Source organism: Columba livia, chromosome Z, assembly GCF_036013475.1.
Source record: "Columba livia isolate bColLiv1 breed racing homer chromosome Z, bColLiv1.pat.W.v2, whole genome shotgun sequence".
NCBI lineage: Eukaryota > Metazoa > Chordata > Aves > Columbiformes > Columbidae > Columba > Columba livia.
Window position 1 is genome coordinate 77369089 of NC_088642.1, and position 15815 is coordinate 77384903.

The window sequence follows — 15815 nt, forward strand, 5'->3', positions numbered from 1 at the left end:
TTGTTTTTAAATTGAAAATTGTGGACTGCAGAAACACTTAATTTGGCCTAAAATCTAAGGAGAGAAAAATGCTCAAATGCAAGAAATATTAGCGTGATGAAAACTGATATAGGAAACTGAAAGATAAACTTACCTTTGCGAAAACAGATATGCAATAAAACCCTGCCAAAGCCACAGTCTCAAGTCGGCCATTTCCAAGTGTCCAAGCATATTAGAAAAAGCATTTTGGATGGGTCTTCCCCGATGGACACTTGGGTGAAGTTTGTTTTGTCCCTTGTCACGTCTCTGATGGTTTGCCTGCTTTAGGGTTCACTCCCATCACGTCCTGCTGGGCCCTCCCACCATGGGCCAGCAAAGCCAGTAAGATCACACTGATCTTTAGCCAAAGTCAGAGACCAGCTCAAATGCTTAAAACAAAGCATCTGTTGAAGTGACTTCCTGTTGTCTAGAGACAAAGTACCTGGGTAATCACTTTGGAAAAGAAAGATAATCTAAAGGTGTTTGTGATTTTTAATTTGTTCTTAGCCAAGCACTGTTGCGCACCCCCAACCAAAACTCCTGGTGAAGCAAACAGCAAATTTTCCTGAAAAGGACTTCAACATAATGTGTACTCTTAAGCTGCCAAGTACTGGAATAAGTATTAGGAAGCAAGACAGTTCCTGAGGACTACAATGTGGCTCGTGTTAGAGAGGAACTGATAACTGGACATAGACTAGAATCCATATGGCATGTGTACGGCATGCCTTGTATTATAGGTATACACCTCATGTAAAACCTTGAGAAAACTGGGTCCCAGGTTCTTCCAGATGGGAAAACAACATCTAGGACCACCTAGAATCCAGTAAGTGTGTGAGCAAACTTGTTTTCTTTTGAGCACAACTGACGTCCTCCTTCTCATGACCATAGTTTGGTGCACTGGCCTGCCTGTTGACCAGCCCTCAGTACAAGCAACATGTGCCAAACTGACAGTCAAGGATTAACATGACCAAGGATTGCATGCAATGGAGGTTCTGAGTTTACTGTCTTTTACTCAAATAACAGTCCTTTTGGGTTGTACAAACGAATTTTCTCCAATACTCCACACAACCTGAATATGTGCCCTCTTTATCATCTTTATCATCAACAGCGAACATGCAGAAACTATTCCTTTTCACTAGCTAAAGAAAACCTGATTCCCATGAAATTCGCCATGCAATTTTACTGTTTTGTGATCTAACAGAAACTGTTTACTCATTATGATTTTCACCACTGTCACAGCTAATGAAGTCGCGCTCACTTCTGATTTCCAATAAGAACAGAAGTGTTGAAGTCACTCAGCACTTCTGAAAAATCGGGTCACTCTTATTTAGGAACCTACATGTGGATTCAGAAACCCAGCTTCAGGCACATGAGTATGAAAATACTCCAGTCTTGCTTCGCAATGTATTTTGCACCATGTTTTGCTGCCTCAAGCATTCTCCATTTTAAAAAAAGCATCATTTGTCCCCGAATGAACACTAGAGGGAACCTTTGCTTTTTCTGGCTCTAATGGCACACTGCATCTTTGCAACATGATTATCTACTGGCGCTCTAATTATACACTTCAGTGTGAATCCTGTTCTGAAAGACATTCCCTGCAAAACACATTGTTTAGGAGTCAAAGGTTGGGCAGCCACACATTGAAACACTCAGACATGGGGATCTGTCAACTGTATGCATTTAGGGTGCTTGTATACTGCCTGACAAATGCCTGTTGTGCATTACTGAATATGTAAGGTGTAATTATTATTACTGCTTGACAGATCAAGCTTTCATTGACAGGTAACCTCTTCATCTAGAGTTTCTGCAGTACATCCACACCTCCCACATTTTCCAGTTTCATCTCAACTTCCAGCAGTCTTCTGCAGAATTTTTTGTCAAATCAATACTGTAATTTTAGAAGCTAGTAAAAAACATGTAAGGCACAGCACTGAATTACAAATACACTACGAAACTGTTTGTTCTTGCCTTTTTTAAAAAAACAAAAGCCAAAATGACAGAGATTCACGAAATAAACAAAGAAACAAAAACCACGTAGGTAAAAAAAGATACTTACGCTCTCACTCTGAAAAGGGTTTAGGAAGTTTCCACCCATCTCACCGTCATCCCTGGGAGTGCCAGGCTGATTACTCATGCTCATATTACTGGGAGAGTTCTGTTAAACAAGATTTTAAAATACAGGGTAAGCGTTGGAGGTTTCAGTTCATTTTGCAGCTTCACCACGTGTGCCACAGGCATGCCTTACACCATACTGTTGTGCGCTAAGATGCACTGTGCAATGCACTGGGATGTTCAAAGACGAAAAACAAGCCTCTGCAGAGTTCTGCATGATTCAGTCACTAATTTTAGCCTGTGAAGCAACTTCTTCTCCCATGAAGCAATAATTATTTCCCTGCAATTCTTGTTTTCTGGTTATAGCCAGCATCTTCTCCACTGAAGGAGGGAAAAGCTATAAATGTCTGCAGCAGGTACATGAGGTAGCTCTGTCATTACATTAAATCATGAGGTCAAATTCAGTGAAGTCTATGAGCACATGCCTTTACGTATGCGACTTACAAATATGTACCTAAAGGCAGACGTATGGATGGATCTGGTCTACACAGACCTTTGCAGCGGCCTGTGCCCGGGGTCTTTGTTCAAAGTTCATTGAAATGCAGTTTCTAAAGTAGTTCACAAGTGTGGTTCAAGTGATAAACCACTTCACCGAGCATGGCTAATACAGCGTGTTTATAGGTAAAAAAGCTAAAGAGATTTAGATAAAAGACTCCTGAGTAACAGCTGGGCACTGGACTGGGCTTGCGAACATTTTCAGGAGGAGCTGTGCTTTGCGATTTGCTTGCACAGAGCACAATGCCACAGTGTTTTAATCTACCTTTCAGTGCCTAGGTGTAACTGAGATGCTAATAAATAATAACAATACAAAGGTTTCTGAAGATAAATTCCTTTTTCTTAAAGAAGTGTTCCTGTACAACCACCCCTGCAATGTTCAGGAAATGCTTTCAAGACTCAGTTACTTACAGAAAGGGTAAAATGAGGTAATTGTCACAGAAATTATCCTAAGTCAATAGTTAATACATGATTATTGTAGACTCTACAATTACTTAAGTTTCTTTACAAAGGTGATTTGTAGTACCCCACCATGCCGGGAGCACGTGTGATTCCTACTTATAGAGGGTTTGTGGGAAAGGAGCAATCAGGGAAAGGAGGGAGTGAAGTCATGAACATGTTATTAAACATTTACATCTATTACAGTTCTTTTCCCCACCCCACCCCAAAAAATTAAATGCAAAAATTGCTGTTGAGATTTTACTTAAACAAATTCAAATATGGTAGGTCACAATAAATTTAATGCAAACCTAGTGCAGTCAATAGGCCAGCCAACAAAACGCAGCTCCAATTATCGCTCTTGATGAAAGTGACCAAATCATAATGGCTATAAAAATCCTAAGTGAATTTGTTCTCTTTTTCTTATGTTATTCTCAGTTGCGATCCTGATACTACATCTGTTAGCACAAAGATTTTTTTATTAAAAAAACCCAAGGTCTTCTGCACTTTGAAAATACTTGCATGCCATCTTTGTTCAGAATCACTAAACTTGCAAGAGGTCAAACTCTGAATGAAAATAGCAACATTTAAGAAAGAGAAAGTCCTCTTAATTTCTTGGGACTTTTCCTCGTAACTACAAAGGCTGCTTATCCTGGTACTCTAAAGATGTGTAGTAGGGTAGTCACTGAACAGAAAATGGGATGGGATAGCTATGACTTCTACTTCTCCATACCATATTTCCTCATGTTCCCCTTTGTAATCATGAAGTCCCATGACAAGCACTGTCCAAAACTTAAATACTGCAACATATTCCACTGTTCCTTAGGATTTACTTGACCTCCAAAGAGAACAAAAAGCCTTGTTCCCCGCTTTACCAAATACCAAAAACTTTTTGCTGCTACATTAGCAGAGTGATATGCGTGATGGCTGTACATACCGTCCTCTTTGCAACGTATTTTGTATGGTTAATGAAAGGCTGCTGTTAGGTTTCCACCATATTCCCCTGAGGGAAGATCATCATTCACAGCTTGAATGGCCAAGTATGTTCATGGGATCAGCTCAGTGTATTTATTTTCAGATATAGGTTGAATATAAAATTAATTACATAAGTGACATGCAGGCACTACTGTTCTTTTATTAGCAACTGAAATGCAACTTGCAGAGTTGGGTCAAGAGCTTTTGCTCTTTTGCTTTCTTCAGTCTAGTTCACTGCTTCTGAAACTGATCCTCAATCGCTGGACAACACGTCCAAAGGCAACTAAAAGCCTAACTAGTCAATTAATATCTGACTATGAAGTTTGCTATCCAGTGAAGTTAGCAGAGCAAATAATCAGGGATCTACAGCTTGAAAATGGTTAAAAACTATTGCTTTAGTGAAGCCAGAGCTATTGTACTTTAAGCACAAATTAATTCAGATAAGTCCTGTTGCCTCTGTTATGCAGGAGGTCATACTACACAAGCGTATCAGTCCCTTCTGGCCTTGAAATCTATGAATATAAAGTTTAAAACCCACTAAGGTCTTGTCACATTTATTTTATATGATGCTCCTGCTCTTTTGTTCATTCCTGGGGGAATTTACCCCTATTTTATCTTGCTCTGTGTAGCACAAAGCTTTGAAATTCTGCTATCACTACAGTATGCCAGCCCCTAAGGTTCAAATTCCTAACATAAATGCTTTTATAGCAACTCCCCTGGGGTGCTTTTATGGCCAGTACGGGCTCTAGCATCGTAGCACTAGCTGAGTTTTTCCAAAGCAAGTATGTCTTTGATGCCTGCACAAATTCCAGGGGCACTGCAAGAAACACTTGTTATTAATGTTTATTTAATATGCATAATTTCAGATAATTTACTTCCTCCATCTCAATCTACTTCCTAAAAAATTCATGCTTTGCCATTCAGCCAATTAAATTAAAATGTTCTCTAGAAAACATGGCTCTGAATTCTGTGAGCTGTACTGACTTTACCAAGACTGGATTAATTTTTTTCATCTCCTGGGAACTGATAATGAGCTCCTCTAATACGCATTTGAATCCAGTGAAGTCCTGTGCCTGGTCAGCTCTGGTTCCTCAACACAGGACACACATGGACCTGTTGGAGAGGGGCCAGAGGAGCCACAGGAATGATCAGAGGCTGGAACAGCTCTGCTGGGAGGACAGGCTGAGAGAGTTGGGGTGTTCAGCTGGAGAAGAGAAGGCTCCAGGGAGACCTTACTGCAGCCTTTCAGTGCTTAAAAAGGGCCAATGAGAAAGATGGGGACAGACTTTTTTGCAGGGGCTGTTGTGATAGGACAAGGGGTGATGGTTTTAAACTAAAGAAGGAAGACTCAGGCTGGACATGAGAAAGAAATTTTTGACACTGAGGGTAGTGAGAGCCTGGCCCAGGTTGTCCAGAGAGGTGGTGGATGAACCATCCCTGGAGACATCCCAGGCCAGGCTGGACGGGGCTCTGAGCAACCTGAGCTGGGTAAAGATGTCCCTGCTCACGGCAAGGGTGGCACTGGGTGAGCTTTGAAGGTCACTTCCAACCCAAACCGTTCCGTGATTCTATGATTCTATGATTCTATGACTTGAGCATCTAGCAACGCACACCCCAAACTGTGAGAACCTTTGATGAACAATTTCCGTCACTGGAAATCTACTTGTAAAAAAGCGAACTGCAAGACTAGCTGCTGATTTGTACAGGGAGATGGTTGCCTCAGCAAGAATAATCATGGTAACTTGTACAAAACTGGAAGTCAGCCACATAATTTTCCATGCATCAACCCCAAAAAACTACTATTCCTTGCAAGCAGAACTTTTCCATTCAAGTTTCAAAAGCATGTATACTACAACCTACCTGAAATTACCAGTGCAGCCCACACAGGCTGCCTATTGGGCACTGCTGCTCAGAAGATATTAAAAATATTTACATTCAAATATTTAAATTTAAGTAGCTATTTAAAAGCTATTATATGTAACAGTGTTACAGGACAACTCTGTTACTTCCAAAGTAAAAAGCAATTTTCTTTTAGCTGTTTGAAAAAGACATGCATTTGACGTGATGATTTCCATGAGTTATTTATTACCATTAACAAAATTTCAGGAAAATTTTTAGATCAAAGTTTCCAGAGCTGCTAATACTTGTATTAGCACATATACTGATACTTAATACCAGTGGGATTAATAGAAGCTTTTAAAAATAATCCTATGGCACATTTTGTTTTTTTTCCTATTGCATTTTGCAATAAAAGCACTGAATGAAATGATGGTAATTGATTTACAAAGTGCTGGACGCTTATTATCTCAGTGGAGACTTTTATTGAATCCTTCACTGCATCCCTAAGCACAGCACAACTAAGGGAACACGGTCACTTCAAACCACTGTTTTACTTTTTGCAAAACCTGAAAATGTTGGAGATTTTAAAAATGAACAAAAATATAGGATTGCTATAGATGCTGCTGAGGTCAATTTTGCTCAGGACACGTTTGCTGAGGTCCTTCTCTCCAGGAACGATAACACGCTGAGCACACTTCACAGGCTGCCCCAGTGCCACGCTGCCCAGCCAGGACACCACAACCCGTGGAACCGTACAGGACTCATGCCACTTCATCAATACCAAATAACCTCATTAATTCTGAATTAATGATGATCACATATGCAGTGGCTTTATATTTATGGAAGAAGTGATACATTCAAGCACAATATTATTCTTGAAGATGCAAAACCCCTGCAGGTTAAACTCACTTTCATTTCCGAGTACTTAATGGCTGTCATACCAAAATAGTGCTTCTGAAACTCCTTCTTAGTCTAGCTTTTAGAAATTTCTACTAATGATTAAGATATTAACATTGTCTTACAGAGATAAAAGCAATCATGCAATGAATAAAAGTAATGTCTTAATGACATTTCCCCAAATTTACATTTAACTATAATTGATTATTAGAACTATATTAATTTGTCTTAACAGTGTGGAAGATTATAAGGTGATCAATCAGATTATGAACTGGATATAATCAATGACATTCACTAATACACAATATTATGGAGTAGGGAATATATCTACTTATAATTCCTGTTGATTATATTGGATTTTAATTTTCAATTAGTACTAATTCTGTCTGCATAGCATTCAAGGAGTTGACAAGCAGAAACATGGATTCATAATAAAAAGATTCATAACAAAGAAAGTATGTTTACAGTAAACATTCTAAAAATTCCAAATATCTGATTAGATACTCACTTTGGAAATACTGTCCATGTCTCCTGAGCCTTAAATTAAAACAGATAATTATTCAGTTAGTTGTGAGCTGAAATTAATCTAGTAATTTTTTTATAGTACAAATATAATGCAACAGCAATATTTTAAAACATAACCAACCATGTGTCATCTCACTTCCTTCCCAATGTCTCTCTTAGTAGAAGTTTACAGTCAGTGTTGAATGATTTAATTCCTTTGTCTGTGTACACGCTTGGTATAAGGAGTGAGAAAACAATGAAGGACACACTCCTGATCTGCACCAGTTATTTGGGTGGCGCCTTTTCAGGATGAGACAGACCAGCACAACTTGAGAAACCATCTGTCCAGCCTCCCTGTCCCATTAGCAACGGCAGCGTGCAGGTCAGTCAATTAATTTGAGGTATATTCACCTACGGGAAATGATGCTTTAGCTGGAGAAATAAGAAGAAAGGCAAAAACATGGCTAAATAGTAAAAGCTGATATTCCTGAGGAAAAAAAATAACTATCTCTAAGGTCGGCTAGGAGGGTTTCATCAACGTCTTTACTCCCAGAAGCAGAAGCCTACTACTGAAATCGGCTAAAATGATACCAGCTTCGATGTATTAGAAATATGGATGATGACAGTATCTTTCAGAAATAAAACAAATTATCCTGAGGACTAGATTAACAGAAACCAAATAAAATTAACTATAATGAGTGAAAGACTATTGAAAAGATTTTTTTTTCACATGCCGTAGCTCTCACTCAGGTAAAGTGAAGAATAAAGAAAACGTAACTTTAGGATGGAAAAAGCATTTTTAGCAACAAGAGATGGTAAACAATTCTCGTCATCTGTTTTCAGGAAATACAAACTTTAGAAGAGCACTGAATAAAAACTAGAAGGAAGGATACCAGAGAAAAACAATCAAGAAAAGGCAGTTGTGGGAGGAGACTAAAAAAGCTGACTTTACCTAGCCAGGGAAATCAAGGCTGAGAAGGAATGTGATTTCTCTATGTAAATACGTGAAGAATCATTTTACCATGGCCCAAAGGATAAATTTTGTTGGAAATCAGAAAAGATTTCTTTCTAACGATCAGACCTATGAAGAGATATGCAGTAGAAAGGTTGTGGTCAAAGAAGTTGGAGAAGTTCAAGATGGACCCTGAGCAATTTATCCACCTGATTATGAGACACAGCTGCCAACTGCAGCACAGAAATGAACGCGGCAGCTCTCTCCCAGTCCTCCTCTCCTAAAACAAATCAGGTTCCAGTTCAGATATGAAGTTACCCCTAAAGGCAGTTATCATTAATTTGACTAAGCACATCACCATTTTCACTGCAGAAAAAAACAATACTAGGTGCATATAAAATCCTTCCATAACTGTTTCAGTCTTATTTTTTCTTTTAGCTAAGAAACAATTCTCAGGCTATAGAAGTGACAGGAAAAGATGTGATTACCTTTTACACAGTGTATTTGAATGTAATGTGCATCATTATTAATTAAAGTAACAATCCATTTTAGGATTGTAACATGTAAAGAATGGCTGTAAAATCACAAGGTGTCTCTATGCAAAGTAATCTAGGAATTTCGGGGACATGCTTTGCTAGAAAAAAAGATAATTCTATCAGGAGATAGATGCCTACTGCTGAATTTCAATCATAGAGAAGATGTCTGCTGAATGAGGCTGGATGGCTCAGCTTTTTTCCTCACCTTGGCATAACCTCTTTGAATTTCTCCTTTCTTACCTGTTTATACTTTCTGTCTCACAACCTCCACGTTTTGGGCCAGAAGTGATGGATCTCCACCCACCATGGAACTGAATGGTATGGAGTTTAGTTTGGCCCATGCCTGTGGTGGGAGGTGACAGAGCTCTCCTCTGGGGACAGAGGAGAGGGGAACATTGGTAGCTTGCCTGACCTGCAACTAGCTCCCTTGGGTTTCTCCCCATGAAGGAAAACGCTGCTCAGCAGGGTGTTGCTGGTGTCCTCTGTGGGCACTGGACCGGCTCCCAGATGAGATGGTGGACAAGGGCGACAGGAGACCAGAAGACTTTGCAGGAGTCTTATTCAGAAGAAAGAGACCAGAAGACTTTGCAAGCCTGAAGTTCTCCCCCGTTGCTGCCTGCACAACCAACACCCCTTGGTGCAGGGAGAAGTGAAGAACACAAGACAAGAACCGCATTCACAGCCACTGCCCTGGTGTTAGGGTGTGACCAGACATAAACGCAAGGTATTTATTTACCTTGCAGGTATGGAAGAGGAAGGTACACATGCAATTCATCTAGCTGCAGCCTGTTTCTTAAATCCCTTTTAAGTGTCTATCATCCTTCCAGCAAAGAGGAAGAGCAAAGACTCTGCCAGGACAGTGAGGAGATATAGCAGTGTGTGTTTTGCAGAGTTGTGTGAGGCTTCTCCTCTAGATACGAGTCCTTCAAAAATCAGAGTATCAAACATCAAACAGGACGCTCCTCCTCCGGCCTCTGTGTACCCTGACAAGAATTCATGTTCTTTTGGGTGGACTAAAACAGGCACCTGTCTGAGGCTGCTAAAGGCGATGGAGTAATAGTACTCGACAGATATGTGACTAATTATAGAACAAATGAGGACATCAGTATGTTGGGATAAAAACAGTTTAACACATGCATCAATATATGCAATAACTTACTTCTGGGTAATTGATAAGAACATGCACTGCCACGTCACAATGAGACCTTCCCAGAATTTTAAAGAGGAAGAGACGTAGATAAAAATGGTTCTTAAACCTTCATCTCCACACTACTGTGACGGTATGCTTTTAGAGGCGTTTTCATCAACTAGATTAAAACTATATCCTCTTATAGAAATAAAATATAGTATTTTTCTTCCAGAGCTACATTATGTGTACCAACTCACATGCTTCACAAGTGTCTTGATACTTATTGATGTATATACAGCTTTTTCAGCTTTTAAAATATTTTTACATACAGTCTTCCACACAACTCAGAGAACTAGTCATAGAAAATAGCATTAGTCATTGAAAATTCACACTGTTTGTAATATTTACTATCATTACCTAATGATCCGTTCATATGATGTGAATCCATTCCACCCAGTCCACTCATAGGTCCATCTGACCCTGGCCCCATTGGAAACTACAAAAGGATCAGACACGAAAAATTGGTATTACTGATCAATTTTTTGGTAGATAATCTAATTAAAAAAGAAATCCTCAACAAATTTTTTTTTAAAAAAGGAAAAATGCACAGTCCCAGCTCTGAACGTTGCAGATCTAGTGCAAGTCCTTCACATGAAGACTGCAAAAACATCATTCTTTTTGTTCACTTTTTCTAATGCTACCTTCATGGTTTTTGGAGACTCTCACCTCTGTAGGCTGGAATACAATTTAGGAATAATTTATTATTTACTTAAACACTTGGTGCATAACTTTGAAACTTGCTGGTGCTGACCTATCTCTACTCCCATTGAAGTTACAGGGAATTCTATAATTCTCTTCAATAAGCATGAGCAATTTCCATTCAATTTCAGATATTAACATTAAATTCATTTCTTCAAAAACATGATGGCATTAGCATTATAGAAGATTTTCTACAATTCACTGTGCAATGATTTAGCAATATCTGAATATCTGTATTTTTAATTCTGCTGGCTCTTTTTTCAAATGGCCTATAATATGGATCATAATTAAATGAAATATGATTATAATCAGAGAAATACAATTAAACTGAAGGCACAGATTAAAAACAGAGAAGAAACAAGTTCTACCTAAGAATCCAGACTTTTGTCAGTTCTAGAACTACTGGTTTAGGCTAAAGTAGTCATCAGTTAACTAGTTAATTAGGCAAATACTTAAATGTTATCAATAGGTCTCATTCTTAACATCCCATTTAGATAAACAGGGAAGTTTGTTTCTTCTTAGACGTATTAATTTTATTATTTTTTACAGAACAGCAGGGCAACATAATACTGAGTCACTTTCAGCAATTTTATCCCGCCTTTTCAGGGGTAGATACTTTTTTATAACAGAAGTCTGAATCCCTCAGAAACTAATGCTTAGTGGCAGCTCCTGCGATGACATCCTACCACACAGAAGTCTGTTGCCCCCAAGATCCACATGCACAAGCTTCTTAGGCCTTTTCCATGTAGAAATGTATGCTCCAACCATTACTTGGCAGGCATTGGCATGATTGATTTAGGAAAAATCAAGAAGTACATGGTGGGGGGGAGCAACTGAAGTGACACCCATATAAATGGAAAACTTAAAAGTATTAATGATATGTGATGGAAACATAGTGTTTGGATAAAAAAAGGCTGTATAATTCAAAGAAATATATAACTAGTCATATTTACATTAGGTCTGTTGGGTCCAGGTGGTACTGCATTCATTAAAGTGTACATGTTGTCTCCAGAGTTGGTGGAATCTGTAATAAGAGATTATTTTAGTGCTAATATATACCTTTCAATAAAACTACTCACCTAATACATTTCCTGTCATTTTATTAATATTATTTCTGTGCCTGAATCACTGATACACAGTGGCAATATAATGGAAGATTTCATTCCCTTTCTATCTATTGCTACCACACAACAGAGCTATGAAAAGAAATAATTGCAAGGGTCCCTAAGTGACTACTTCTAGACCGTAGTTTTATGTATGACTGTTAAAAGGTTTATAAATCACCAAGTATCTGTAACTATTTAATTCCATAAACCCTTTTCCTGCAGTTCCAAACCGCTTCACTCATCTTCAACAGTCTCTATAAAACAAGAGTTTCTTTCTTATCAATACTTCCTGCAATTTTTTTTTAATCTGTAATAAATGATAAACAGCTTCTCGTTAAACAGACTGAAAGCTGGTATAGAGAATCACATTTTTTATTCTCATTCATGTCAGTCTTTGATTCTGGATATATCTAACTATTCAGTCGAACACTGTGCAAAGGCCCTTGCTCTAAGGGCAGCTGTAACTGACGCATCCTCACGGTACAGCGTGGTGCAACATTAAAAAAAACCCTGAGCCCAAACCCAACAAAACCACCCTGGCACAGCTCGATGCCTAAGGCGCTAAATTCTGCCAGGAGTTTCACGTGGGCTTGCCAGATGTTAGCACAGCTGTATTGCATCTCAGACCTTTCCCTCCAATCAATGCACATGAACTTTCAGGTGGAGCACCTCCAGGGTTGGAATGCAAGATTTAATTAACAATACACAGAGAAGACAACCCACATAACTCTTCTGGTTGAACTTAAGAGACCAGCATCTAAAAACCATTAGTAGATACAAATTATTCATTCTGATCTCCAATTTATCCCCACTGCTAACACACACGAAGTCTTATTAACACCCTTCATCAATATTTGTAAGAAACAGAAGTCAAAAAATGTAGCAGATAGTAGGCAAATTAGGCAGAAACCTTTCCCAAGGGAACCTGACAAGACATAGGCCATGTAATGAAAAAGCTTACTGAGAGGAGAATGACCTAAGGGAGGTCTAAATACATCCCTAAGAGGACAGCATAATTTAAAAAATATTGTCAACTCTGGAAAATCAGTACTTCTATGGTATCTGCAAAAAGAATAAAGAATACCTTAGTTCTCTACACCTCCTCCAAAAGACCATTCCATCTCTTTGAACCAAGAATTTTGAGATGAACAACATACGCGAAAAAACATTGCTGACCTGTAATTCCTCTTCCAAGACAAGGTGACGTGGGACTTCTGAGACAGAAGTAGTACAAGAAGAAAGCCAAGACCAGACTGAAATGTGCTGGAACTGGGAATGTGGCCTGACCTAGCACAAGAATGTATTTGTACACACACTGGGCAGTTAAGATCAAGGTCTCTGTCTATTCCTTAATCTTTCTGAGACAGTTTTCTAAGCACTAATTAATTTTGATGAGTAAATAATTGCACTATATGCAGAGCACAATGTATAACCACAGCTTTCAAATACACTGTTTAAAGAAGAGGAGGAACAGAAAGCTTATAGCCTAAAGTTATCAAAGTAAAATTAGCATGTAAGAAGTTATTTTTCATGTTCAATGAGGTAGGCAACAAGTTCTTTAACCACCAGATCCTTTTGCAACACACATCCCTGGCTCTCCGCATGTTCTGCTGCCTCATGTCAAAATACACATGGGCCAGTTGGGTGACGGGAACACCTCAGAGCTGGTCTGGCTCAGAGGCAAGTAAACACCTTTGCAAAATTCTCAGGTGGCCAAGCGTTTTCATACTTTGGAAAATAGACCCTCAAAAGATCTTTGAGTCTCTATACCAAAAATGGGAACAACTGTCAGCAGAAACTTTATTTGACCTGCACACAGACAGCCTAACGTGCCACAACCGCAGGGGCAACTACTTTCAAAAGTGCAGCCTGTCCCTAAGTTTGTTTTATGTTAAAAGAGACCCTAACTTTTGAATGCCAGCTTGCACTAATTTCCTTTTTCACTGATGATATGAACAGGGAAGACCTACTCAGTATCTTAGGTTGAATTTTTTAAAGCGCTCGAGTTGTATTTAATGAAGATATTATATCAGTGCAAGCATTTTCATGGCCAGTTAGGAAACCTCCCTACCCTTCTGTGCCATAGAGAACAGCAACAACATGTAGGACATAAGCACTGAGGAACTGTAACATCACTGGGGTGAATGTTGGTGAAAGTGAGTTAGAAAGGCAGAAACTGGCCAAAAGGAGTAGCTATTGAATACTGGGTTACACAAAATGTAATAAGTTTCATTTTAGCAGATTTCTGAGGATATCCATGGCGAAGGACAGCATCCTCCATGTCCTGCAGTTCCATTTTCATATCAGAATCTTTGACGACTATTGATGGAGCGAAATACTTACACCTAGTTGACCATCTTTAAGCTAGCTAGCCATCCTGGATCCTTACATCCTCCTCGTTTCCTCAGACCTTAGTAGGAATGTGGCCAATCTTTTGCATGGACAAAATCTCCATGCAGACTCAGTTTCAAGATACAGACCATGTTCCTTGGGGAAACAACATGGTAGTTGAAGTTCTGGGAACAGATCACTGGTAGGACATGGTGATGGCTCCTCCAGGGCCTCACTCCTCCATTACACGTCAGAGGAGAGCAACATGTCCAGCATCACCCTCCTGCCTGTCAAGACACCAAGCTGTGGGATGCAGCACATCGCTCAAAAACCCCGTCAGTCAGATCGATCCCTTAAGATACTACAGGGAAAGTTTTGGGCTATGAAGATGATTAGAGGCCTAGAGCACCTTTCTTATGAGGAGAGACTGAGAGAGCTGAGTGTGTTCAGCCTGGAGAAGAGAAGCTGAGACGGGATCTCATCAATGTTTATAAATATCTTGAGAGTGGATGTCAAGAGGATGGTCCAGGCTCCTTTCAGTGGTGCCCAATGATAAGATGAGGGGCAACGGTCACAGACTGAAGCACAGAAGGTTCCATCTGAATATGAGGAGAAACTTCTTTACTTTGAGGGTGCCAGACACCCAGAACAGGCTGCTCAGAGAGATTGTGGAGTCTCCTTCTCTGCAGACATTCAAACCCGCCTGGACATGATCCTGTGCAACCTACTCTGGTGACCCTGCTTTAGCGCGTGGGTTGGACTGGATCATCTCCAGAGGTCACTTCCAACACCAGTCAGTCTGTGATTCTTTGATTCACCAGATTCATAAACCTCCTGATTTCCAAACTGGTGGAATTGTCCCAAAGAACATTAGCAAAAAAGAAACCAAACCCACCAAAAAAACCCAACAAACAAACAAACAAACAAACCCACAACAAAACTAACAAACCAACAAAAAACAAACCCAAAGACTGTGACTTCTTTCGTTTTTAACTTGCTGAAATTGTGCAAGAAAACATGGGCTCAAAAGCCAGAGAAATGAGTTGCTCTGAACTGCAGAGATACAATGCTTTGTACCACAACACAGCAGGGAATTAGAGTGAAGTGCAGTAAAAGAACTGATATAGAGAGCATAAAACCAATAAATTATCATTATCTGATTCTTTATGAAAATCAAAGTCTGAAAAAGAATTTGTGCACTTCCTGAAATTGCTTATATTTTATTATTTCTGAGTATATTTCAATACCTGCAGGACTAGGCATGATAGGTGTTCCTGGCGGCCCTCCACCTCCTGGAGGACCCTAGAGAGAGCAGAAAACGTCAGTTAGCATGAAAGGAAAAAAAAACGCAGTAAAAAATCAACATAATACAACTAAAAGAAATATCGTTACTCTGGTATAAACATGCACTTTTTCTGATAAACTAGCGAAACAGCTCATCACAGATTAAGACAAAGTAACTGGTCAGCAAGCTCCAGCACACACTCCTAATGTACGGAGGGACCCAGACACTGGAATACCCATTAGTCAATAACTCTGTGTCATGCTGTGAGTCAGACAAGAGAAATACTTGGAGTAGGGCCTAAGACAATTATATCTAATTCCCTCCACCTACTTCTATTACCTCTGTTTTTTCAGTTGGCATTTCTGTTTTGTTGTACTCTGTACACAGTCAATGGATGAGGAACCAATATTTGCTAAGCATAAAACAAGGGGGTGTCCTA

At 39.4% G+C, this 15815-nt stretch overlaps 1 protein-coding gene across 3 annotated transcripts in view; it reads right to left on the reverse strand.

The window, feature by feature from the left end:
- SSBP2 (single stranded DNA binding protein 2) overlaps nucleotides 1–15815 on the reverse strand; it is a 186798-nt gene that overhangs the window by 9433 nt on the left and 161550 nt on the right. For 2 of the 3 annotated variants that reach the window (XM_065046440.1, XM_065046439.1), the window contains 5 exons: nucleotides 15339–15393; nucleotides 11608–11678; nucleotides 10313–10391; nucleotides 7283–7311; nucleotides 2075–2173 (listed from right to left, as the gene is read on the reverse strand). In XM_065046440.1, the coding sequence (XP_064902512.1) occupies nucleotides 2075–2173; nucleotides 7283–7311; nucleotides 10313–10391; nucleotides 11608–11678; nucleotides 15339–15393 (333 nt within the window). The remainder of the gene's footprint in view (nucleotides 1–2074; nucleotides 2174–7282; nucleotides 7312–10312; nucleotides 10392–11607; nucleotides 11679–15338; nucleotides 15394–15815) is intronic. The other variant, XM_065046441.1, reaches the window with a different exon arrangement.